The following is a 26,106-nucleotide window of genomic DNA, read 5'->3' on the forward strand; positions in this document are numbered from 1 at the left end:
CAAAAAAAACTGTACACTTTGAATTGATGAATTATGGAATTCTTTTTTTGTTTGTACCAGGAATCAAACTCAGGTCTCTGTGTTTGCAAGGCAGGCAGCAGAACCACTGAGCTGAATCCCTGGCCCCTTGAATTGATGAATTGTATGGTATATGAAATTATGTTTCAAAAAATCCATTAACATTTTCATGTTGCTTTAAAAATATTACCTCCTCATCTATGTTGTTGCAATCTAATCTTGACCACAGAGTCTACTTTGTTTCGATAAGAGAGATACTTTGGAGGCCTCAAAAATTTTGTTTCCATCAAACATATGAAACACAGTTTAAGCATTTACTTTAATCAGATGTGTAAAGCAAAACCAAAAATTTTATGAAATTACAAAGTAAGAGTAACTTTCATCATATGGTTTCTAAACATAGCCAATGGTCATTTCTTTCATTAAATTGGGACTTAGGATAGAGATCACATTTTAACTGCTCTTTGCTTAAGGGTTGATGAAAAGGTTTCTTCTGTCTCTTACACACACAGAATAAAGGGAAAATGGCTTGTCTCTTGTACTGCTGTTTTGGTTTGAGGGGGTTGGTGGTTTTTTGAACATTTTTCTAAAGGTCTGCTTTCCCCTCTAGGTGCGGGAGATGTTGAAGATGAGGGATTCCAATGGAGCCCGTATGTTGACCTTGATAACAGAGCAATTCATGGCTGACCCTCGCCTGTCACTTTGGAGGCAGCAAGGCACTGCGATGACTGACAAATACAGGCAGCTCTGGGATGAGCTGGGTAAATATGCTTCCTACCAATTACCATTGAGTTGTATATGGAGAAAGACCACAGTTGAATGTTTTAAGAACATAGTTACAGTATTGCTGAAGAAAGTCCATGAACTTGTTGCCAATATTAGAAGAATAGGAAGAATGAGGACTTGAGCTAGCATTTTCAGAAAACAGCCTTGGCAGGATTTGGGGGGAGTTGCCTTTTCTTGAGGAGAGTAAGTGCGGGTATCTACCTTTAAATAGATGGGCGAAAGATTATTTTAACCTAGTTGTTTAATAATTTTATGGGTTGGAATGATGTTTGGGGGCACACAGTGTGGTGTTAGATAATGCAAGCGTTTAAGTACATAGTTTAAAAAATATTTTTGTAGACTACAGAATGGTTTCCTTTCCAAGTAAATCCTCTTCAGTTTTGTAACTTTGTAGTACATGTTGAATTGGTTAGTTGGCATTAAGCAACTCCAATGAAAAGGGACCATGTAAGGAAAAAAAAAGAGCTTTAGTGCTTAGAAAACATAGAATTATAAATAACCGATTTGGAAAATACCACCTGAATATTTCTGGTTTCCAAAAACAGAACAAGTGACATAGTCAAAATTTGCATTGTTCACATTTAATCCATAGTTAATCTCACTTTACCAAGTGGGTCTTGAAAATTATATACCTCAACCCTCAGTAAAAAGTGCAAATTCTCATTGGGTGGAAGTTTTTGCCAGCTGACTCTAGTCATGCTCTCTAAGGACTACTTTTCAGACCAGGATGAAGAACACAAATAACATTTTGTCTGCTCCACCGCAAAATCTTTATTAAACTGTTAGAAATTCTTCTGTGTACTGTAATGGCAAACAGAGGTCACTTGCCATTTTAATGGGATCTAAGTTCTGTGAAGAATCCCATGTAGAACAATCATTATCACATCTTAATATTCATTCACCAAAAAATTAACTAAAAGTTCCTTCTAGACTACAAAGGAAAGGCTTTTGCTGCTTAATAAAATGGGGGAATTTGACTTTGTGCCCCTACACAGGGCTCACATTGCTTCAAGGCTCTGCTTTGGAATTAAATGCTGAGCACTGCCAGATGCCAGACATTGAGAAGAGGCTGAGTTTTGTCGGCAAATGGGATCTGCAAGTTAATTGGTGTTTTCTGCAGGCTTCTGGCTGTGAAATGAAATTGGAAGCCCTTTAGCCACATGGATAATACAGGACCTGAATACAAATGTCACATGTCACCATCAGGACCCACTGTGAGACAATAGTGTTCCCACTCCAACACTGCACCATTACAGATCATTTAAATATGGGGATTACATTTAAACTAAAAGCCCCATTTGCCTCTTACTGCAATTTAAATGTCCTCTTAGCAAAAGCTAAGTGACAAATTAAATGAAAAAAGTGCCCACATTTTTAAAGCTGTAATGCAAAACAACCTTTTATTGCTTCTCATGTGCCACGAATGAATCATTATACTTGTCAACCCTAAACCAAGCCATAATTGGAGCAGCTACTGTTATCAAAGTGGGGCTGCTCTGTGACAGCTTAATAAAGCTGAAACTGTTAAATTAAATCTCAGATGCTTAACTCCTTAGCACCAGTGGATTCGAAGGGTCCATTTCTGGCAGTGGCCAACACACCAGGAAGAAAAAAAAGATTCCTGGCATGAAAGCCTTCATCTGACGAAAGTGTGTAAGTGAGAGTATCTTAGCCAAGTAACTCTGCTTCTTGGCAAAGGGAGATGGAGCCATCACATTGTCAGCCGGAAAATTACAAAATCTTTTTCATAGGGCCAGATATCTCTTTCTAACATTCTCATTATATGTGATTTATGAAAATTTTAAGTTGTTGGTATTTCAAAACTTGTTTTAAAAAGAACACATTCATTTTAACTTTCTCCCTTTCAAATAAATATATGCAAACATATTTGTGGTAGCCACAGGCTCATCTCTTTCCCTATCTTCCAGCTAACTCAGAGACTGATTTTTCTGTTTTTCTTTTCTAATATAAGTGCCTGTGATATTCATTTGGTCTGAGTTAATTTGTGTGATTTACTCCCTGGTTTTCATAATATAGTATGAAATACATACAGATGCGTACTATTAAGATCTTGTTTAATGCATCTCATCAGTGGATGCATTTATCTTGTTACAGGAATCAGTTTTTCAGGTATTAATTTTACTTTCTGTACATGATGTTCATTTTCTCAAACGTGACGGTATTCTCATGATGAATAATATGTCATAACCCATTGTAAAAAAAAGTATACATTACAAACTGAAGACAGAAAGACCCATTGTAATAGGATAGAGGCTGTACATTTGGTAGAAACTATAGGACACACACCCCTACAGTTGCAGTCTTTATTCAGTGATATGCATATTTTCTGGAAGGCAAATCCCAGAAATAACTCTTGGATTTCAAAGAACTCAGTGCTGATTGGTGGTGAGCACACCTACTGTTAGCCTGAATGGCTCTCTGTTCAGCACACTTAATTACTGTGGGGGTCTTTAGGGATAGATTGTAACCTCTCATCTGCGTTGATGGGTCTCTTTTCTTAAATGTCTTCCTAGACTGTAATTTTACTTTGCTTCATAAAACTATAGGTTGTGGCTGCCAGTCTATTAAAACCTAATTAAAATGGATGTCATTAGAGGAAACAGTTAAATAAGATTTAATTACAGTTTTATCACCAAGAAAAATTTTTTAAATTTGATTTTAAGTATTATATGGGTTTCCTCTACTTTTAAACCTTAACTTTCTCTCTGAGCTGACTTATGTGCATTGCTTTCCAGCATCTAAATCTAAATCCTGTGTCCTAGGGAGAAGATGGGCTGCCACCACAGGGGACGTGCTGCACTGGGCTCTACTCACTCAGTGCATAAGAACGACATGCTGTCTCTCGGAATTCTTTTTAAATCTTCTCATTAGAGGTCCTAACTCTGTGTGAGCAAAAATAGCTGTAGTCAGATTTTTTTTTCTTGTTAGCATTGCATTCTATGGTTAGTTTGACCTCTTGTAATTAAGCAGCAGTTACGATTTCCAGGTTAGGGTGCTAAATTGTGTGGTGTACAGGCTCACGGCACTTGGAATGGGGATAAATGTAACAATGTGTTCTTGCAGGACCACATTTATTGCAAAATATGAAAAATTACCTGCTCCATGCATCCAGAATGCTGTCCCATCTGTCTTCCCAGACACAAATACCTTCTAAACCTACCAATATTCTTTTTTTAATTGAAGCTTTATTTTAAATAAAATACAAAACAACGGTAATATAAAATTTATATGCAAATCCTTTTTAAAATTTTTAATTCATTTATCTATTTTTTGTAGATAGGTTATATGCATGCAATAATTTAGCAAAATGAATGTCACTATTCAGTATTACAAATATGAAAAATTTTTAATTACTTTTGAATAAAGTGGAAAACATATACATAAGTCATATATTCAAAATGATGCTCTTGGAGAGTCTTTGTGTATAGCCAGAAATAAATTTCTAAAGATTCTGCTAGCGAGGTAATTGTGAAGAAATCTCTGAGGAACACTATCTTATATTTCTCAACTCCCCCACTGTTTTGAGGCCCTTTGTTTCCATGGTAAATTCCAACTTAGGCTTACTACCTTTTAAGTTGTTGGAGGTTCATGAATGGCTGAGGAGTAACTGCTTCTCCTTGAGAACTAGAAAGCATTCCAAAGTGGTTTGCCATGTAAGGAGTTAGCTCTTTGCTAGTGCAAAGGGGAAAACAGCAATTCCCAGAACTCCCTTGCAGCAGCAAGATGTCAGTGTGAACTTGGAAACTCTCAGATAGCTGTCAGTACAGAATGTAGTCCTAATGAATGGTATATCAGGGATTGCTTGCCACCTACCAGTTTGTCTCCCTCTGGGCCAAAGGAAAATACAGCTTTACCACTACATACAGTTATTGGCACCTTCTTAACCTTTCTGTCTAGTAATCTTATTGTGATCTTTCCATCAGTATGTGTTAATCACTTGCTGTGTCCGCAGGAATAAATTAGATATTTGATTTTAGTGTTGGTGGTGGCACTGACAGTATGGAGGGTATAGAGATGGAAATGCTAGCAGACATGATAAATTAGAAAAGTTGTAATGAATTGAGATTTCGATAAAGTAATTTCATTACAAATTACATTGCAAATTAGTGCAAAGCTGTGTACAGACTGAACTTAATATGGATTTAGGAGATATGCAGAGGTGAGTTACAGTGCTGATACTCCAGAAAGAAGAGACAGCGTGAGCAAAACAGGGATGAGTTCAGTGTAGATGGTTATACAAGCTTGAAATTTATTACTAAAAATACTGTCTTTGAAAATTTCAGTCTATGTATTGTTTTCATTATTACTTAAAAGGAGAGGAAGGGGAAAGAGATGACAGACATCATAGGAACTGTATATATATTTTTGATTTGGTTTATTTCCTTTTTTATTCCAGGTGCTTATGATAACACAGTCACCAATGTTGTCAGGCACTGTGTTAAGTACTTAGTTCCATGTATTTTTTGTTTTGTTTTGTTTTTTGAGGCAGAATTCTCTATGCAGTTCAGGCCAGCCTCGAACTCACTGTGTAACCCAGGGTGGCCCTGAACTTGGCGGAGATTTTCCTTCCTTGGCCTCCCATGTTCTGGGATTGCAGGCATGCACAACCACACTTAGCTACACACCTTAATTTACTTAACCCTTAAAACAATTCTAGAAAGTAGGGACAGGGGCCAGTTACTAGCCCTAATTTTACAGCCAAGAAAACTGAAGTAAAAGAGACTAGAGTACTTGCCTGATGTCACAGTAACAGAGTAAGAACATAACCACCAAAATAGAGAATATCATCAGTTTATTTTAAATGACTTTTAAATGCCTCTCTGCATGGTCTTTCTGTGCAGAGCAGAGGCAGAGTGTAGCTTGCCTAAGTGGCAGTGGAAAAGCTGGTCTGACTTGTCTGCCTACTCATGGTGCCCCCATCCTGGGTGCAGTAGTCGCTGAGTTTACCTAGTCCAGTGTGGTCGCCCATCTGCATCTGTGTTTACAGGGACTCAACTGCAGATTCTTTGAGCAAACAAACACATTGATGGAAAATAGCCAAATATATGCTACTGATATTATATAATAACTTCAACTTGTCATAAATACAGATAACTGCATGCTGCAGATGGGATTCAGCAAGGGAATGATCTCATTGTCTAGGCCCCTTTGGTTATTGGTTTACTTATTTATTTATTTACGGTACTGAGGGTGGAACTCAGGTCCTTGAGCTTATAAGGCAGACTGCAGAACCACTGAGCTAAATCCCCGGCCCAGGGCCCCTTTGGTAAGGGCCCATTTATAGCTCATTATCTTTGCCCTGGCCCATACCCTTCCCTAATAATAACAGAGTTGCCAGCACTTGCTGATCTCTCAAGGTCTGTGGGCTCTGCAGCCCTTTCCTGCACATGGCTGTCCTGCTCTAGAATGGAGTGTGTGCTCCTGTCCCAGTTTGCTTCTGTTTCTCAGAACTCTGTCTCCATACAGTCTTTGCTTCTTTCCAGCCCTGCTCTCAGATTGCTGGTCTGCTGCTGACTCCTCATTACCAAGGCCCAGTTTCCTTCTGTTTGGGTAGTCCCCTGCTTTCTGTTTCTTGAAACTAAGAACTCTGTATTCTTGGGTTAGAAGCCCCTTAGTTCTGTACCATTGTGGGGATGGAAAGAGGAGTTTATCCTCTGCTTCTTGGTATAAGGTAGAGTGGTTTCTAGTTTGGGTCAGAAGTTAGCCAAAATAGAAAATGGGAACTTCTCTGTGAGCAAACTTGTGATAAATACTTCCTGTGTAATAATAGTACCTGTTCTTTGCTATAAGCTGAATCTTCTAGTGTTTAATGGTCCAATCAGGACCCTATAAAGGGAAAAGCAGAAATAGAGGAAAAATTGAATGTAGTAATAGAAAATAGGAGATTCTTTTCTTTTCTTTCTTTTTTTGGTACCAGGGATCAAACTCAGCACGTTGCACTTGCGAGCCAGATGGCAACACCACTGAACTAATAAACCCCCAGTCCGAAAATAGTAGATTCTTAAGACTAAAAGAAATCTTTACAGTTGTTCTGTTTCCTAAACAATTGGAGATTCTTAGTGGCATTCATTATCTAAATTATTTAGGTATCTATTAGATAATTTGTAACAAATGTAGATAATATGTGTGTTTTTATAAAACTCTGTTCTAATTATAGACCATGGAGAGTTGGCTACGTGATACACTTCATAGTTGTCATATTTATGAAATGTGCCAAAGGCATTATATGTACCAAGAATGGGTCTCGGTTCCTTTGTTTTATGTTATCTTTCTGTCTGTAACATGAGTCCATTGTTAGTAGATACTCTTCTCACATTAGGGGCTAATAGGGATCTCAGGTTGGTCCTTTTCCCCTCAAATAATTTATAGAAAAGTTCTTAATTGGCCTTTCCTGCTTCCTAAGAGTTAGTACTATACTTTCCCTCCAGAAATAGCCATAGAAGGGAAATCTGGTGAGGGGAGTCTCCTTGCTAGGTTGCTTTAGAGTGCTATCAAGGTAAAGAGGAGGTTGGGAGTGGGGAGAGAGAATGAAGAGAGACAGGCCTAGGCAATCGCTCTTTCACTATTTCTTATCCAGAAGTGGCAGTATACAATTTAAGATTTGAGAAGCCTCATTTTAAACCATCCTGGATTCCCAAAGCCTTTTGGGGGCATCAGGGATACCAGGAGCTAGAGTGAAAGAAGGGGAAGCTAAAGGGCAGCTCACTGCTTCACAAATGCTACCATTGTTACCTTAAACTAAGGTGGGCTCCTAAGGGGAAAGAAACCCAGAGCAAAGAGAGAAATGGTTGTCCTTAGACCGGGGTGTGCAGATCCTGGCCAGTAGAGCCCCTATGGAGGTAGGCGGTAGAAGAGCATACTGACCAAAGTAGTGTGGCTTTTACTGTATCGTGTGCTAGGCTTTCCTCTGCAAACATGTTTCTGGGACAAGAATCTGAGATTAAAAATGTGTACTTGGTAGTCACTGTCTGCAGTGGGCTTTTCAATAGTCAATCTTAGAAGCATGGCAAGCAATGACTAACTTTCTCTTGTATGCTGTAGGGGAAGAAGGCACAATGCTAAATTAAGAATAGAGCCTCTGTAGTAAAATATCAGTGGTTTCTAACATTAACTTGCTTGAGTGAGTTAATAATTGGTCTTCGGCTGTTTCTCAGACTTTAACCTGCTGACAAAACAGCCAACTGTAGTGACAGTAGTTGTTGAAATGTGGTTTACTCCAGTCTCTTTGCTTTCTCTTGCAAAGTTAACCTCTGCAGTAGAAATCCAGATCTCTCTGATTTTGATCCATGACCATCTAGACCCTGTTGACTGTAGGACAGTGGTGGCAAACCTGTCGCACACGTGGTGCAGTGGGCACACAGGGCCCTTTCTATTGGCACCAAAGTCAAGTGTATGAGTCATTTTTTTCTAAACTAAAACATTGGTATTCAGGTTTAACTGTGTTGGCATTTTGCAATAGATAAGTGAGTTTGTGTTGCAGTTTGAGCACTTGGTCTCCAGAAGGTTCACCACCACTGTTCTAGGTCATGCTTCTCATACCCATTTATTCCGAGCAAGAATTTGCTTCAGTACATCATATAAAGACTCAAAAAGCACAGTTTCTTTGTGGATGAGCAAGGTTTGGAGAAGAGGATCCCATACAGGGCACTTGGGAAAAAAATAAACTTGAAAGTGAGAGAAAAAAAGTTTGCTTGGAAAAATGATGTCCAAGAATCCAAAAGTCCTCTTCTGTCCTTAAACATACATTACTGATGAATTTAGCATACCCTGCAGCCTGTTCACTATAACAGATTGACTCATTATGTAGACCATCTAATGCTAGAGATTAAACCACTCATTATATGTAATAGTTTTGTTGTCATTTGCTATCTTTGTATTGGGGCATTGAAGGTAATTTTATAGCCATTCTTCCTTTCATCTCACCTTTTTCCCCAGTCCCTTCTAATTAAAACACTGAACCTAACACAGTTTTTTGGTTTTTTGAGACAGGGTCTCACTATGTAGTTGAGACTTAACAGGAACTCACTGTGTCACCCAGGCTGGTCTGGAACTCAGCAATCCTCCTGCCTCATCCTCCTGAGTGCTGGGATTACAGGTGTGCACCACCACACCTGGTTTAATATAGTTTTTTAAAAAGTTATTTTTCCCATAAAAGTGAAAAAATGTCCGTGGCATAAAGTTGGTGTTTTGGTGAACCAAAACAAAAAAAAATGAATAAAGTATAATACTAGATACCTGCTTAGAGGTGTTAAAACGTACATTTCTGATAGTAAACAATTGAAAGACATTAATCTAAACAATTTTCTCTTCCTGCCTTTCTGCTTTATCCAGCCTTTTGTCTGTCCCTGTGAAAGATATTCATAGGTACCTTTGTGTGCATGAATGCATACGCACACTGAAATACAAACAGTTTAAAGTACAGAAGGGCACTGATTCCCCCTTGCCATCAGTGCTGCAGGTAATCTATTGCATTAATCAGCCAGCCAGTGGGAAATGCATGGGGAGTGATTATACTATCATACACAATACAATCAGCATGAAGCACTTGTCAAGACCAATACATCAAAGTTTAATTCAGTAATAGAATGAATTAGAGCAAAATGAAACATTCTGTTCTCCAAGAAACCCAACACCCATCCTACATTCTTTCTGAACACAGAAAAGTCAGTGAGTTAAAAAAATTGGTTTTATGAATAAAACCTGCAGTTCCATTATGACAGAATGCTGTAAGAATCCCTTTTTCTTTGGAGTGTCTCACACAAATATAGTGTAAAAGTATTTATTTTCATATGATACTCTAGAATAATAATGATTTGATTTTTTTCAGTAAGGCTTTTGATTGTCTTCTGTGCTAAATTGGCTTGCTTGCTAAATGCAGTGGGAGTCTTTATACTAGTGGCTCGAGGAAGTGCTTATGAATAAATGTGCAAGATGGACTATTGTGTGCTTTATTAGAACAGCAAGAAGAGTATTATGTACCCACTATTTGTAGTGCCCTGTGGTAGGTACTAATACTATTGGAGAATTTATACTCTAGTCTAGAAACAATAAATAAATGCAAAACAAAAGAAAGTCTAAGCCTAAGACAACTGTAGAAATGAGGTACTGTATGTAGGACTTGATTCCAAAAAATTTGAGGATAGATCTGGAACATTTTATACACTAAAATGAAACAAGTTACATTTAAGATGCTCTTTTGAATCAGTTGAGTCTTTTTGTAAACAAGTTTATATAGACTTAGAGACAAGACCATTATGAAGTTGGCTTGGTTAAGTAGCCAGTGAATGACTCATACATGAACAGTGTTTTCACTGTAGGACTTCCCTTTCTGTGCTTATATGTAATCATCTTCCACTGTGCTTTCTGTCTTCTCTTTGATTTTTTTTTCTGTCTTTTCCTTCCCTCCTTATTTCCTTTGAAAAGAAGAAGGGTGTTTGAGGAATGGAGAAGCTAGCACTTGTGATCTACTTTGGAACCAGGCTCCTAATGAGGCCAAGCTGTTTTTGATCAATCCTTCATGTTGACCCCACAGCACTGACAAATTAAATGGGATGAGAAGACTGTTGAGTACTTAAGGGCCACAGGTTTGCCCAGAGGAACATTATTCAGGGTACCAGTTAACTGCTTTAGAATATCTGTAGTCTATTTTTCTTTCTTGATAACAAACCAAAGATAGCTATTTTACTTTAAAATTTTTACAGAGCATAGTGAAATGATAATCAGTTGTGTGCCAGTTGAGAATTCAGCCCTACTTAACTTGGACAATCTCAAAGCTTTTTTTTTAGTATCCCTGAAGTTTTATTTTGAAATTTTTCCAGAAATGTTTTAATGAATTAAAAACTAGCATATCAATTTAAGGCGAATGTTTTTACCAGTTAAACTTATTTTCGAGACATGGAGTGACTTGGTATTAAGACTTCACTATACTGTGAACAATACTATATAATTAGGGTCGCAGTTTTAGTGTGGTTTGACCCAAGATATTTTGTGAGTATAGTTTTGCTACCACAGCTAATTATGCCAGTGATCTCCTGTTTGTGATAGCAATTAGGCATTTCATAACCCCAAAATAAGTATAATTAGATAATTAGATCATGCATAAAATTCTAGACTATTATAATAGTCTCTGAGAAAAAAATAAATGTGGTAAATATTATGAGTTGTTTGTATCTGTTGAACTTTTGCAAACACCAAATGATTGTTGTGCTTTGCCTGCATTCGTAAGCATAGACATTGTATTAAAAAGTAGAAATTAAACTTTCCATACAACAGCCTTCATTTTTATGCATTTGTGACAAAGAAAAAGAAAACATTGACATTTCTTATTTTTCCCATTAAAGAAGGTAGTGTTGGTTGTCTTCCTGTTTTGTCTTTCATTGACCTACCCTTACTCCCTACTTTCAATAGGGAGAAGAGCGACATTTATAGATATTTCCAGGGGTGTCTTTTAAAAAAATGTGTAAAGAAAATATAATTTGTATTATAAAATGTAAAAATACTATTTTATATTAATTACAGTAATCCATCTCTTCCCAGAATAACACCCCATAAAAATGTGTAGCTTTTAATTACTGAATTGATTTTATATTAACAAAAAACCATGAAGAAGAAAGATCTTAAAAAACAGCTTTTATTGACTGCGGGGCTAACAATAGAATGGTGAGATGATTTATTCAGCCACAAATCATAACGCTTTACCCAGCAATACACTGCACCAGGCAGAAAGCACACTCGGTCACATACGCATGCATTATCCCAGAAATGCTGACGTAGACTTAACTCTAACAGAGCCGATTGTAATGTTTTCAGGAAAAACAGATTTCTTTTGACTTGAATAATCAATCTTGAATCATAAAATGAGCTTTTGATCATTTATCTGCTGTTTTAATCTACAGTGAAATTACTTATTTGCTATGCCTGTCAGTCCTGAAAAATGCAGTTTTGTTTTGTTTAATTAGGCTCTTTTTAGATGAGCCTGCGTTTTTTTTGTTGGGTGTACTTTTCTGTATGAGAGAGAGACATGTTCCAAGTATGTGAAAACATATGATTAAAACAAAGACAGGGTTAGTTTATTAGCTGTACATTTAAGACTACTTCATGATTTTAGATAATGTTTTATTATACACTGAAATAAGAATAAAATGATTCTGTCAAAAGACTAAAATGCATATTTAATTCCTAACTTACAAAGAACTTTATGACCACATAAGCCGGATAGAATCACAAATACCCTAGTATTTAAGATTATTGCTTTTGGGAGAACATGAACCCTGTACCAGCGCCTAGTTCACTGTAATAGCCTCTCTCACTTTTCTGCTTCTTTCAGAACCTCGGGTTTTCTTATCCACAAGGTAGTGCTTTTAAATTGCTTGCTTGTTTGGTTCTGTGAGAGTGAAATGTGATAATATATAAAATATTTAGACAGGGTTAATGGGTAAAGATTGAATAAATGGCAGCAGTTATTGTCGGGTAAATAAGTGTAGATGCCATTCACTTTTAGTAATGTTAGAGCAATCTCTGTACCCTAAAGATAGACATTTAAAACTTTAAATGTAGCATCTAATTAAAATCCAACATGTGTTACTTGATATTGTTAGGATTTTCCTTGAAGGGGTAAAAATTAGCATACAAACCAGCACTTAATTCTGCAGTGTGTGTTGGGATACCTTTTACACTATTAAATTTTTATAATGTCTGTTTTTCTTGACTTACAGCTCTACTTATCTGTTGAGTGGTTTGTTTTAGTTCCATTGTTGTAACTAGCAACATTCACATATATATAAATGCACATGTACATATGTGTGTATGTGTGTGTGCGCGCATTTGGGCTGGATAATTCTTAGTGTGTGTGTGTGTGTGTGTGTGTTTGAGGTGGGACAGAATGGTGGTAACCATTTGTACACTAAAACATTTGATGGAAAACTGGTGGGGAATGCCGAGTTAGCTTATGTTGCCCACATTTGCTGATTGCATAGGTTCACATCCACTGGCATTCTGCTTTTGCTGGAATGCAGAAGTAATCGAAAGGCTTTTAGATGTGTTATGTTCTGCTTCCTTGCTTGGTCTGTTATAGGATATGAACAGATTGAAGACCACGTAGATTAGACCAAGTAGATTAGAACCATTTATCTTAGGTGGAAAATGCCTGTTTTTCCTTCAGAGAACTGCCTTCCTAGTTTTTGGTTTACTTTGCCTTGTGTTACAACTAAAATCACTGAGCTCAGATTAGGCATAGTGGTGGGTAGGAAGAGTGAAAGTACAATGGGTATAGATAAAAACTGGGGCTGGAATATGCCCTAGATCATTCTGAAATGATGCACATTCACATAATAACTGCATTATCATACTTTTATGTGCTACCAGGTCCTCTGCTAATTGCTGAAAATGCTGACTTCTCATCAAGTTCTCTATCCTGTTTTTGAGAAAATCCTTAAAAGGGTTAATATTTCACAGGTGAATAAAGTGTTTAATCATCAAAGAGCTTTATTTTTAAAACTACCAATATTTCAGGCTTGTTGGAGGGAAAGGAGATAAATGCCCAAAGTAGGGCTGTGAATTAATAAAATTTGGAAAATGACTTACTCATTTTGGTTAACTTGGTTATTAAGGCTAATTACAGCTTTTGTAGAGATGATTGTAAAGATAAAAGACCATATCTATTATGGTTCTGAGCTAGAAACTAACATTAAGAACACCCTTTAAGGATAAAACCTCTCTAGGGAGGTAAGCGATAAAAGAATGTAACAGGCAAAGTAATAAGGGCTTGCTTTTCTAAAAATTTTTCTCATCTTCAAAATGAAAATTTTCTAATTAGAGAAATGTAAGCACCAAATTCTAACATGAGTTTTATGGATTTTTTTCCCTCAAAGTCATAGAAATCATTAAATTGACAAGAATATTTAGGATTTCCTTTTAAGACCTCCACCTATTCACTTCTCACTGCTCTGGTTGGAATGTTTGTGACACCCTCCCCAATGCAGATGGTTGAATTTCTAATTCCCAGACTGAGAGTATTAGGAGGTAGTTAGGTCAGGAATGGAATTGGTGCCCTGTGAAAAGGGGCTGAAAGAAATTGTTCGCGCTGTTTTGAAACAGCAGCAAGGTCCTATGGACTGTGTGAGGTACAGGTCCTTATTGAACATCAAATCTGCTGGCACCTTGATTTTGGACTTCCCAGCCTTCAGAACTGATAGGAGAGTAAGTGTTTTAAGACACCCAATTCATATTGTTGTTATGGAAACCTGAGTGGACTGAAACATTCATCTTTAAAATAGCAGTAATAATTCTGATTATTGAGTTAATGATAAATAGTTCTAAAGCCCTAAATATATAACTTGTAGTATGTAGCAGGCACCCAATAAATGATAGCTATTAACTGTAATAGTGATTATTTAATTTTTAAAATTATAAAATATATACTATACTTGTGAAATACAAGCATGAAAATATTTTAGTGTGCATTTTGAGTTTGAACAAATGGATGTAGTTGCATAACCACCATGACAAGGCAGAGAAGATTCTATCACCCTCTCCCCAAATACTTTGTAGTTAACTCTTGTCACCTACATTCCACCTCTAGCAAGGCACAGACCTATTCTCAGTCCCTTTACTTTTGTTTTTTCCACAATATTTTGTAAATTGAGTAACAGAGGTGGGAGCATTGCATCTCAATCCTGGCTCCCTTCACGTGGCAGAGTGCATTTGAGATATCATGTATATATCAAAGGTTTAGTTTTTGTTACAGCAGAATCAAATTCCCTTGCATAAATGTATCAGTTTGCTTATCCATTCACCAACTGGAGGATATTCAGATTGTTTACCCTCCCGGCAGCAATTGTAAGCATTTCAGTTACTGTATGTACTTGCCAGCAGTTATTATCAGATTTAAAATGCTTTTCCCTTATAGTTGCCATTATAATATATGTGTAGCAGTAGCTCATTGTGATGTTAATCTACATTATCCTCATGATTCACAGGGTTGAGTATATTTGTTTCTGTAGTTGACCATCTTTTGTGTTTTCTCTACCATTTTTATATTTTTTGGAGAAATGTCTTTCTAAATTGTTTTCCCCTTTCTTAAAAAGAAACTTTATTTTTTTTTTTTTTAGTTTCACAGAAAAATTGAATGGAGATTTCCCATATACTACCTGTCTCCACTGATGCATATCCTCCCACCAGAATGCATTACATAGTTACAATTAATAATCCTACATCGAGGCATAGTTATTACTCAGAGTAATTCATTCTTGGTATTCTACATGTGATAGGCTTGGGTGAGTGTATAATGACATATATCCACCATTGTAATACCATCCTGAGTATTAAAAAATGAATTTAAGAAATCTCCTGTGCTCCACCTATTCGTCCCTTTCTGCCCTCTCATTCTTGAGAGCTGCTTATACATTTTTTTTTCTCCAGTTTCGCCTTTTCCAGAGTGTTAAATCACATAATATGCAGTTTTTTCAGATTGGCCTTTTTCATTTAGTACTCATGTACCTTTTCTCCATGTCTTTTCATGGCTAGATGCACATCATTTTGGTTTTGTCCATTTCTTTTTTCTTTTTTTTTACTAAGTTTTGAGACAGTTTTACTTATTCTGCATTATAGTCCTTTATTATGTACAGTATATGAGTTGTACATATTTTCTACCAGTCCATAACCTTGTATTCTCTTGTGTTTTGTAGAGCAAAAGTTTTTAATTTTTGTCCAGGCCTATTTCATTATTTTTTTTTCATACATCATGCTTTTTTTTTTTTTTTTTTTTTTTTTTGCCGGAGATCGAACTCTGGACCTTGTGAGGCAGGTGGTGAGCATTATGCTTTTGATGCTGTGCCTAATATTATTTTTGCCTAACCCAAGGGTTATTTTCCTATTTTTTTCCAGAAACTTAAACTTTATATTTAGGTCTGTGAACCATATTGAGTTAATTATTTAATAAGGTATGTGGTGTATATGAATTTAGATTTCTTCTTTTACATGATTAATTTGAAAAGATTTTTCTCTATTAAATTGACTTTGAACCTTGAATTGACCATATTTGTGTAGATTTTTTTCTGAATTTGATATTCTGTCCCATTGATTATTGTGCCTTTCTGACAATGCTATATTGGTTTGATTACTGTAACTTTATTGAGTCTTTAATTCAAGTACTCTGGAGTCCTGCACTTTCCTTTTTCTGATTCTGCCTTTGTCCTTTAAAATTGTTCTGATTATTCTATTTCCATTCTCGTTTTGTTTATTTTATAGAATAATTTGAGAATAAATTATGTATCAACAACTCTGAGTATTCTAATCTATTAACCTAACTTTCCACTTTTTAGAAAGATTGTCTTTGATTACTTCATTAATGTGTAATCATTTTAAACGTAACAGATGCTGCACATGTTTTGATAGAGTTGTAAGCCAAGTATTTTTTTTTTCCTTTTTGGTGCTAAATAGTATTTTCCTGATTTCCACTTATTCCTATTTAGCATATAAATTTGCAAGGTCTTTTTGTTTTCGTTTTCGTTTTGGCTTTAAACTTTTATATGTGACTTTAGTATTAGTTCTAGGCACTTTGTTTGTAGGTAGTTGTCTGTGTACAACTCCTTTCCATGTTTCATTCATGTTCTCCTTTCCAGTCTATACTTTTAATGTGCTTTTTTTGCTTTATTGGCCTGGCTAAAACTTTCAGTGCAATGCTGAATAGAAATGATAAGTTCTTTAAAATTTTTTTTATGTTATTACTTTTTTTTGGAAAATAAGTTTTTGCTAACAATAATCCATGGCAAACCTAAAAACTCCTCATATTAGAAATATAGATTATAAAATCACTAACCTTTTATATTAGCATGATCATGTATATATTTACACATACATTTTGTGTGTATATGTGTGTAAATTGAATTGTGTCATTTTGTTCTGCAGTTATTTTGTTTAATATCTGTAGGCCCTAATGACAAACCTATGTAATATCTCCTCCATAGTCATAAAAAAAAAGTATGTTGTAATTAAAGGGAGTTTTTTACTAGGTTTTTCCAAATTTATAAATATTTATAGATAAGCTGGTTCAAAAGTAGATATGGAACCTGTTCCGCTCAGGAAGCCCCACTTAATATGCTCTCTCAACAAGACTGTTAAATTAAAGGTTCACACGTGGTAGAAACAGCAGCTTTTGAGCAACATAATATACTAATTTAGATGTCTCAAGCAGGAGTGCTACATGGAACAGAGAAGCACAAGAGGAAAGAGCAATAAACTTACAGCACTGATTTGAATCTACGAGGCCTCTGAATTTAATGGAATTTCATACTGTATCATTGCAAAAGTGGTGTGCATTTGGTTCTAACAGCTATATCTGTTGAATATCACTGGTTTCAAGAGTTAAAATTAAATTTCACAAAGCAATCTTTGGTCTGAGTTATTTTAAGTACTCTCCTAAAGCACCTTGGAAATGGAGATATCTGATCATGGTAGGTCAAATGTTCATATCCTCATCCTAAGTCAACAACAGTGGCTTTGTCGTGAAGGGTAGTCCACCTCTAAGAAAGCATTTGGAAATGTTTCAGAGAGTTTTTTGAGGTTATATGACTTGCAAGAACACCTGATATTTTGTGTGTAAAAGCCAAAAGTGCTTTAGCATCAAATATACATTTCATTGGAGTTTCTGAAGGATAAAAAGCAACCAAAATATGTGAATTTATGCTTTCCTCTAGTTCTTGAAAAATTTGAAGTCATGATGTTTATATACTGTCTCTACTACATTCTCCCTATTCACTTTTTCTGGTACTCCAATTATACACACATAAGACTTTCTGATTCCATTATCCCAATCTCTTAATGTCTCAGTCTTATTTTTAAACTCCTTTGTCTTAGTGGAAAAGCTTTGGTCTTTGGCCATTATGATGTTAACTATAGAAATTTTTGCAGATGTCCTTTATCAGGTTAAGTAAGCTCTATTTTATTTCTAATTTGCTGAGAGCTTTATTTGTCAAGAAGGTTTGTCAAACATCAAATGCCTTTTCTACATCTGTTTTTCTTCGTGTATGGTTTTCTTTCTTAGTCTGCTGATGGGATAAATTATGCTGATTGGTATTTGAATGTTGAACCGGCCTTGCATTCCTGGCATAAACTGTATGTGGTTGTGCTGTAGTTACCTTTAGTAATATTCCCTAACTGAATGTACTAATATCTTGCAAAGGAATTTTACTTACATGTTCACTAGAGAATATTTTTGTCTGATTTTAGTATCAGGGTAATGCTGGCTTCATAAAATAAAGCAGAATTTTGTGTACATGGAAGATACCACATAGAATTTGGTATTGTTTCTTTCTTAACTATTTGGTAGACTTTTCCAGGGAACCATCTGGATCTGCAGTATAGGAGCTTTTAACTGCAAATTTAATTTCTTTAATAAATATATGATTATTTGGGGTTTTTTTTCCTCCTTGAGTGAACTTTAGTAGTTTGTGTCTTTCAAGAATATTTTCCATTTTATTTTATCTGTAGGATTTATGGGCATACAGTTATTAATAGTATTTTCTTATTAGCCTTGTAATACCTGTATTTATCTTAATTATATGTAATTATAAATCTTACTATAATTTGGGATCTGTAATAGTTAACCCCTTTTTATTCCTGATACTGAGAGTTTATGTCTTATCTTTTTCTCAGTCAGCCTGTTAAGCTTTATTAATTTCATTGTTCTTTTAAAACAAACAGCTTTCAGTTTCATTGTTTTCTTTAACTATTTTCATTGATTTCTGATCTGTTATTTCCTTTCTTTTGCTTCCTTGAACTTTGTTTTTTTCTTTTTTTTCTCTCTCTCTCTTATTGAGTTTATTGGTACATTTTAGGTATACAGTACAATTACTTTCATCATTGGGATCTTTTCTTTTCTTTTCTTTTCTTTTTGGCACCGGGGATTGAACTCAGGTCCTTGCACTTGCAAGGCAGGCTACCGAACTGCTGAGCTAAATCCCGAGCCCTGGGATCTTGTACCTTTACATGAGAGGTCTTGGGCTTTCTTGAACTTTGATTTCTCATTATTTTTCTATTTTAAGGTGGATGTTTATAATATTGATTTGAGTTTTTTCTAAAATGAGCACTTTTAATACTGGATATTTTTAGCTGTATACCACAAATTTTAATATATTTTATTTTCATATTCTTTCAGTACAAAATATTTTTTATTTCTCTTGTGACCAGCTATGACATGTATTATTTAGAAATATGTTGTATAATTTTCAGATCTAGAGGAGTTTTCCCAATTTTCCTGTCTACTGTCTTCTGGGTTAATCTTATTGTCAGAGAATGTGTACTTTGTGTGGTTTCCATTCTTTCAAATTTTGCCTGAGCTTATTTTATGAGCCAGAATATAAACCGTCTTGGTGATTATTCTTTGTACATTTTTAAAAAGTAAGTTTTTGTTTTTTCTTTAATGTTATGTGGAACGTTCTATAGATATCAGTTTGATTTAATTGGTTGTAGTGTTGCTCAGGCATTTGCTATTTTTTAATGTACTTGTTCTATCAGTGATCGAGAAAGGTGTATTAAAGTCTTTATATATAATTGTGTATTTACCTATTTTCAGTTATTTTCATTTTTGTTTCAGGCATTTCAGATCTTATTGAGTGTGGCATAGTCTGTTTTTTTTTTTTTATTGGAGAACTTATTGCATAATGTGTCATTTTTCTGATAGTGTTTTCATGGTATATATTCTTCATCTTTTTAAATCAGCTATTATATTTATAATGGATTTCTTTATATAGCGTAGAATTTGTTCTTGGTTTTTAATCTGATTTGACTATCTCTTATAATTGTTATGTTTAGGCATTTATATTTTATGAAATTATTGATATTATTGAATTAAAATCTCTTATCTAATTTTGTGTTTTCTGTTTATTCCCTCTTCTGTCTTTATTACCTTCTTTTGGATTGAGTCATTTTAATTATTTTAATTTAATATCTATTTCACTTCTGTTTATATTTTTTTGTTTGTATTTAACTTTTTGTTTGTATCTTCTTTTTTTCCTTTTTGGTAGTATCACCGTAAATATTCTTACACTTCAACAGTCTACTTCATTATTATTTTGCCAAGTAGGATGTTGAGTCTTAACAACTTTTGCTCTCTTCCTTTTATAATTGTTATGTCTATTACATGTCCATGCTTCAGTACAAAGACAATATTATAGCCTTTTTACTGAGATATTTATAATTTATTTTGCTCCTCCCATATTCCTGAAGTTTTAAGTTTCCTTCTGATACTCTCTTTGAAGAACTTCTCTTAGCATTTCTACTAGGACAGGTATTTCAGCAACAAGTACTGTGTTTTTCCTAATCCAAGAACGAATGTATTTTGCCATCATTCCTGAGTGGTATTTTTGCTAGTTGTAGAGTTCTCGGTTGGCACATCAGTTTCTCTTAGTTATTATTTCATTGTATTCTGTACTGTTAAGTTCCATTGAGAAATCTGTAATAAAATTGGATTGTAGTTCCATGTGGCATTTTGTTTTTCTGTATTTTCAAGATGTTTTTCATTATCTTTGCTTTTCAGCAACTTGATTACAGTATGTTCAGGCATGAGTTTGGTTTGTTTGTTTATTTATTTTTTTGTTTTAGTTTACCCTTCCTAGGGTCTACTAATCCTCCTGGATCTATAAATTAATATCATTTTCCAAACTTGAGAAGTTACTAATTGTTGTTTACCCCATATGTTTCTATTTCTCATCTTTTAGGAATCCAGTGACACATCAAAAATGTTAAACTTTTGATATTTTCCTGCTTGTCTTTAAGGCTCTGTTCAATGTTGTCTAGTTGTTTTTCTCTTTTCTTCAAATTAGATCGTTTTTATCTTCAGGTTCACTGATTTTTCCTTTGTCATCTTCATTCTGCTGTTGAAACCATTTAATGAGATTTTTATTTCACACACTTTTTTCACTTCTATAATTTCTGTTCTTTTTTATAGTTTGTATTTCTTTTTTTTAAGAACTGCCTTTATATTTTTAAATGGTATTTATCTTTATCTTATAGAACATAGTTTAATAGCTGCCTGTTGACTTTCCCCTTGAGAAGTGGTCATATTTTTCTGTTTCTTTTTAAGCTAATTAATATTAGATCCTGGATATTTTGCAAATTGCATTGTGGGAGTCTGGTTTCTATTAAAATCCTCTGGAGATTTTTTAAAAATTTAAATCAATCAACCAGAGTAGATTCAGATCATAATTTTTTTCACCATCTTTGGGTGACAGTTCCAATAAGTAGTTTTCAAAGTCTTCTTGACTATATTGCTTTGGTCCTGTCAGAACCATGTGAGATGTGACCAGCCCTTGAGATTCCTCTGACTCTCTGTCTCCAAGTTGGGGGTTGCCTTTTCCCAGGATCTTTACCAGCTAAATGAATTTTTTCACAACTTTTTGCTGTGGGTACCACTTACAGTTACCTGAATGGGCTTAGAGTAGTCTTATGTCATAGCCACAAGCAAGTGGGTGGGGCGGGTAGTAGCAAATGATACTGGTATGGGTTACTTTTTCATGTTGTGTTTCCCCTCTCCTGCTTTCTGTTGTTTACTTCTCAGAGTCCTCAGGTTATTGTTGCTTTTTGAATTTTTGTCTGCAATTTTTGCTTGTAATGATTGGTAGATACAGTCTATGGTGGTCTTGCTTCATCTTAATTGAGCATGGTTAGTTTTTTGTCAGCATTTTAAAATACAGAAATGTAGCAGGGACGAGGGAAAAAAATGAGAACCAAGACCACCTGTCATGTAAAGGTACAAGATCTCAATAACGAATGTAACTGTACTATATACCTAAAATGTACCAGTAAACTCAATAAAAGAAAAAACTTTTTAAAATAAATAAAATATAGAAATGTATATTGTTAATCTTTGGCTTAGATAGTTTGTGACCACTTTTAGTTTATGCTGGTAAAATGTATTTGATATTTAAATATCAGACGCTTTGTGAAAGAATGTAAAACATCTCATGGAGTTTTACAACAAAGTGATCATTCCTATTTTTATTATTCACGTGGGTAACACAGCTGATGAAAACACACAGATTTACATTTACCATTTCAAAGAAAAAATATTGTGGCTTTATTGGTATCATTATTAATTATAACTTGGACTTTAAAATTTCTGAAATATTTGTTTGAATTAATTCTTTGAAGAATGTAGAAAAGAAAAATAAATTTATCAATGTCCAAATTATATTATTCCTTTTCAATTCATTATTGCTTTTCCTTTGAAAAAGTAAAATTTTGATTAATACTTATGCATAGTAAGACCTACATGCAGTGATTTTATTATGAAAAATATTAGTTCTTAGTTAAGTTGCTTAGTGAAGAATAAGTTTTTTGTTTAAGTTAATTGTTTTCTTCTCTCTCTCTCTCTTTTTTTTTTTCTTCTGTTTTGAGATAAGGTCTCACTTTGTAGTTCAAGCTGGCTTAAAGCTCACTATATAACACAGGTAGGCCTTGAATTCAAAGCAGTCCTGCTGCTTCAGCCTAGGATTACAGGTGTGTACCACCATTACTGGTGTGTGGATTTTATTTTTAAAAGATCTATTTTACTGACTTTCTTTTTACCCAAAACTATTTGTATTCCATTGATATACACAGACATCTATGGATACTAATTCATAAGCATAATAAAGTTAAAATTTTTGTGAGGAGACTAAAAAGGTATTTTTTCCACATTGCCCTTATTATTTTACAGTAAAAATAAACAATTTTAGGAAATGAAAACAATTTCTATGCAGAACTATTTGGAATGATATATTACAGCATCAATGTATAGACTTTGTAGATTCAACCTTAGTGTTCTACGTTTTATTAATGTTTTTGTCTAAAATATCTGTGTTATATTTACCTTTGCTAGATATAATACAGTTTAGCTCATGGTTTGGGGAGGTTTAGTCCTTAGTCATCTGGTTCCAACACAGAAACATCCTGGCAGAAGGGGCTTAATGGAGCACTCTGGAGTAGGTTCTAATCTGTTAAGCTTTTTTTTTGTGGCGGTGGGTGGGGAGCTTTTTGAGACAAAGTCTCACTGTAGTTCTGGCTAGCCAGGAATTGACTATGTAGCCCAGGCTAACCTCAAACTTTCTGTGATCTTCTTCAGCCTCTTAAATGCTGGAATTATAGGCTTGCACCACCATACCCAGCTTGTTAGGCCTTTCTTAATCCTTTAAAGTTGACATCATTGATGGTCATAGTGTTATACAAGTAGGAATGTGATTACAATTAACATTTGTGAAATATATTTCATCTTTATGTATAATAGTACATGGGCTTTTATTCCATCCAATTCAGGCTCTGTTGTCCTCCCATTAAATTCTGTATTACATTTATGATTTCCATTGAGAGAATTGAGTTATAAAAATGTCAGAGTAGTTTGTGTTTAGCTGTTTTTCTAATTTTTGAAAATTTCTTTCTATAGGTGCTCTGTGGATGTGTATAGTTCTAAACCCCCACTGCAAGTTAGAACAGAAAGCCAGCTGGCTAAAGCAGCTGAAAAAGTGGAACAGTGTTGATGTCTGTCCATGGGAAGATGGAAATCATGGCAGTGAATTACCCAACTTAACCAATGCTCTGCCTCAGGGTGCAAATGCCAACCAAGGTGAGTCCACAGTAATGTTCCACTCAGCTTGTTTGAACTTCATCCTGCATGTGTTTATGATGGTAACTTAAAATAATGTATGGGAAAATGATTTTATCCACTTTTCTTTTTTGGTACTGGGGATTGAACTAAGGTCCTTGCGCTTGCGAGACAGGCCACCGAACCGCTGAGCTAAATCCCCGGCCTGATTTTATCCACTTTAAAACCTACTGTAACTCAAGGACTTAATATGTTTTGACTGTGAATGTGTGTATGTATTTTAATTCTACCTGAGGCCTTTGCATTCTTTTAAAAATATTTTCAGAGTATAGATAGATATACTCCTAACACATTAGTCAGTATGAGTTAAAATGGTCCATTAATGATACTTTGAATTTTAATTTAAAGAATTAGAAAGTAGGGTGGCAGTATATTACTTTGTTAAGGAAAAAAACAAGCTTGTGGAGCTATGAGTTTATATCTGTTGGCTTATATTTGGAACCCTGTGATTAAAAATTCTTAGATTTAGAAATCAGGAAAGAAAATTTTAATTGCTGGACTGAGGGGCATGGTATGCTCTTGGCATTTGGACTGGGAAAATTCTTCATTGGAAAGAATTTTCTAGAATACTTTTTCTCACCTCCATACATTAGGTCTATCATGGCCTTCAACTTCAGGGACAATGAAAAAAGACTCTCAGACATTCCCCAAAGAACTTCTTTCTCTCACTTCTATCCTGTGTTTTCAGCTTCTCCCTCTGTTGGATTCATCTGTTCTGCTTGTCCCTTCCATCTTTAAACAATTCTTCCTTATCCTTGCTTTACTTTTCTAGCTTTTTCTGCTGTTTCAGAACTAAATTCTTAATTTACATTCACTAATTCACACCACAATATTTGCATAATTTTGTGCCCTTCCCCTTTTTGAGAAAATTTGAAAGACTTTAAAGTCATGTTAGAAGCAAAGTGGGAATTCAGTGACATTAAAAGAATACGAAAAGAAGACTATCATTTTCTGTGTGGCCACCTAAGGAGTTGGCATTGTGCTGAGTTTGAATGCGATGTTAGCACAGTGTCTTCAGTCTGTACAGAGAAAGAAAATGATATGTATTACTCCACAGGGACTTGTCCAATCAAAAAGAAGTTTTGGAACTTGGGAAAGATGACTGGCTCTGCTTTCCATAGAGATATATGCCTTGAGAATTCAGGGATAGATTTATATCTGTCTTGTCTTTATTGCTAAGTAAATGAGCTCCTCCCACCCACAACTTTTTTCCAGATGCTCAGAATTTTCTAGTTTATCCACTGGACATTTATTCTCTTCATTGCTAGAAAAAGTATACTGACATCTGTATAGGCAAGCATTAATTCCCTTCTATTTTTATACTTGGAGGCCTCCGTATTTCACTTCCCATTGCTTTTTTTGGGACTGACACTATAATATTTTATCATACTCTTTTTGCTGTTCATTTATTATGTTAAACATGAATATTTTATAGGCCTTAGAAAGTTGGTAAGAAGTGATCCAGCTTCTAGACACCACAGTTCATTTCACTTGTGATTTGGCCCAGGCAGATTCCAAAGGCAGTATGTATAACTCTTATGCCTAAAGGCAGTAGTAAACCTATTTTTTTATTTATTTGTTTATTTATTTACTTTGGTATCGGGGATCGAACCTGGGACCTTGCACTTGGAAGGTGGGCAGCGGCACCACTGAGCTAAATCCCTGGTCCAGGAAACCTACTTTTAGCAGAATATCCATACCCTCTTTGAGGTCTGTCACAGGGGGTCCAATGCTCCTTCCAATTCTTCCCCTATAGTACTGTCTTTTCCAGGGCAGAGTCGTCATGGCCAGCAGAATCCAGCAGTGTGCCCTTATAACTGAACCATAGTGCATGTGGCCTAGGCCATAGGCAGGATTTCATGTGTTTGCACATAGAAGGAGCCTGAAGGGCTAGTGAGGCCATGCCACCGCTGAGGTAATATTTTTAGAATTCATGAATAATCCATTAGCATCTACAAACCATGAAAGAGTACTTTCTTGAAACACCAAATAAGCCAATTTTTAATTATTTTTTAAAAACTAAGAGCTTCCTCCTTTTCTCTAAAATTCTCATTTAATTTTACATATACTTTATTTAAAATTTTTTATAAACTTTTAAATATATCATTCAAAAAATTGGGTCAAGACAGTCGGTATTTTTCTTATTTTTTGTCTTATTACAAATATCACAGAAATCCAAGATAAAGACTGACTATAATTTTTATACCTTATCAAATTAGATTTTCAACTGTACATCTTTTTTATCATTTTTTATGTGTATAATCAAATTTTTTTCTGTGTTTCCTAGACAATGATAGGACATTATAGCCTTCGTTTTCCATTACATATCATTTCATGAGAATTTAGCTTTGGGATTTGTTGTTTGTTATCATTTTGCTTTTCGTTGTTGCCATTAGTTTTATTGTTGTTGTAGAGCTAACTAATGTTAAAAGCCAGGTATGTGTCCTCTACATCTTACCCTGTTCCCACATTCATCCATAAACATGTAAACAGTTGTTTTTTATTTTTATTTTTTAATGAAATCAGATCTACAGCTTGATTTTATTAATAGTACCACAGTGAGCCAAGTCGACTGGTAGACCCCCACTTCATTGTTTTTTTGTGGGTTTTTTTTTTTTTTTTTTTTTTTTTTTTTTTTTTTTTTG

The 26,106-nt window shown here is 34.9% G+C and overlaps 1 protein-coding gene across 3 annotated transcripts in view; it reads left to right on the forward strand.

The window, feature by feature from the left end:
- Zswim6 (zinc finger SWIM-type containing 6) overlaps positions 1–26,106 on the forward strand; it is a 184,259-nt gene that overhangs the window by 138,006 nt on the left and 20,147 nt on the right. For all 3 annotated transcript variants that reach the window (XM_033761020.1, XM_010626937.2, XM_033761028.1), the window contains 2 exons: positions 629–779; positions 23,243–23,422. In XM_033761020.1, the coding sequence (XP_033616911.1) occupies positions 629–779; positions 23,243–23,422 (331 nt within the window). The remainder of the gene's footprint in view (positions 1–628; positions 780–23,242; positions 23,423–26,106) is intronic.

The sequence above is a fragment of the Fukomys damarensis genome, unplaced genomic scaffold (genome assembly GCF_012274545.1).
Source record: "Fukomys damarensis isolate Sample0158 unplaced genomic scaffold, DMR_v1.0_HiC HiC_scaffold_1, whole genome shotgun sequence".
In the NCBI taxonomy this organism is placed as follows: Eukaryota; Metazoa; Chordata; class Mammalia; order Rodentia; family Bathyergidae; genus Fukomys; species Fukomys damarensis.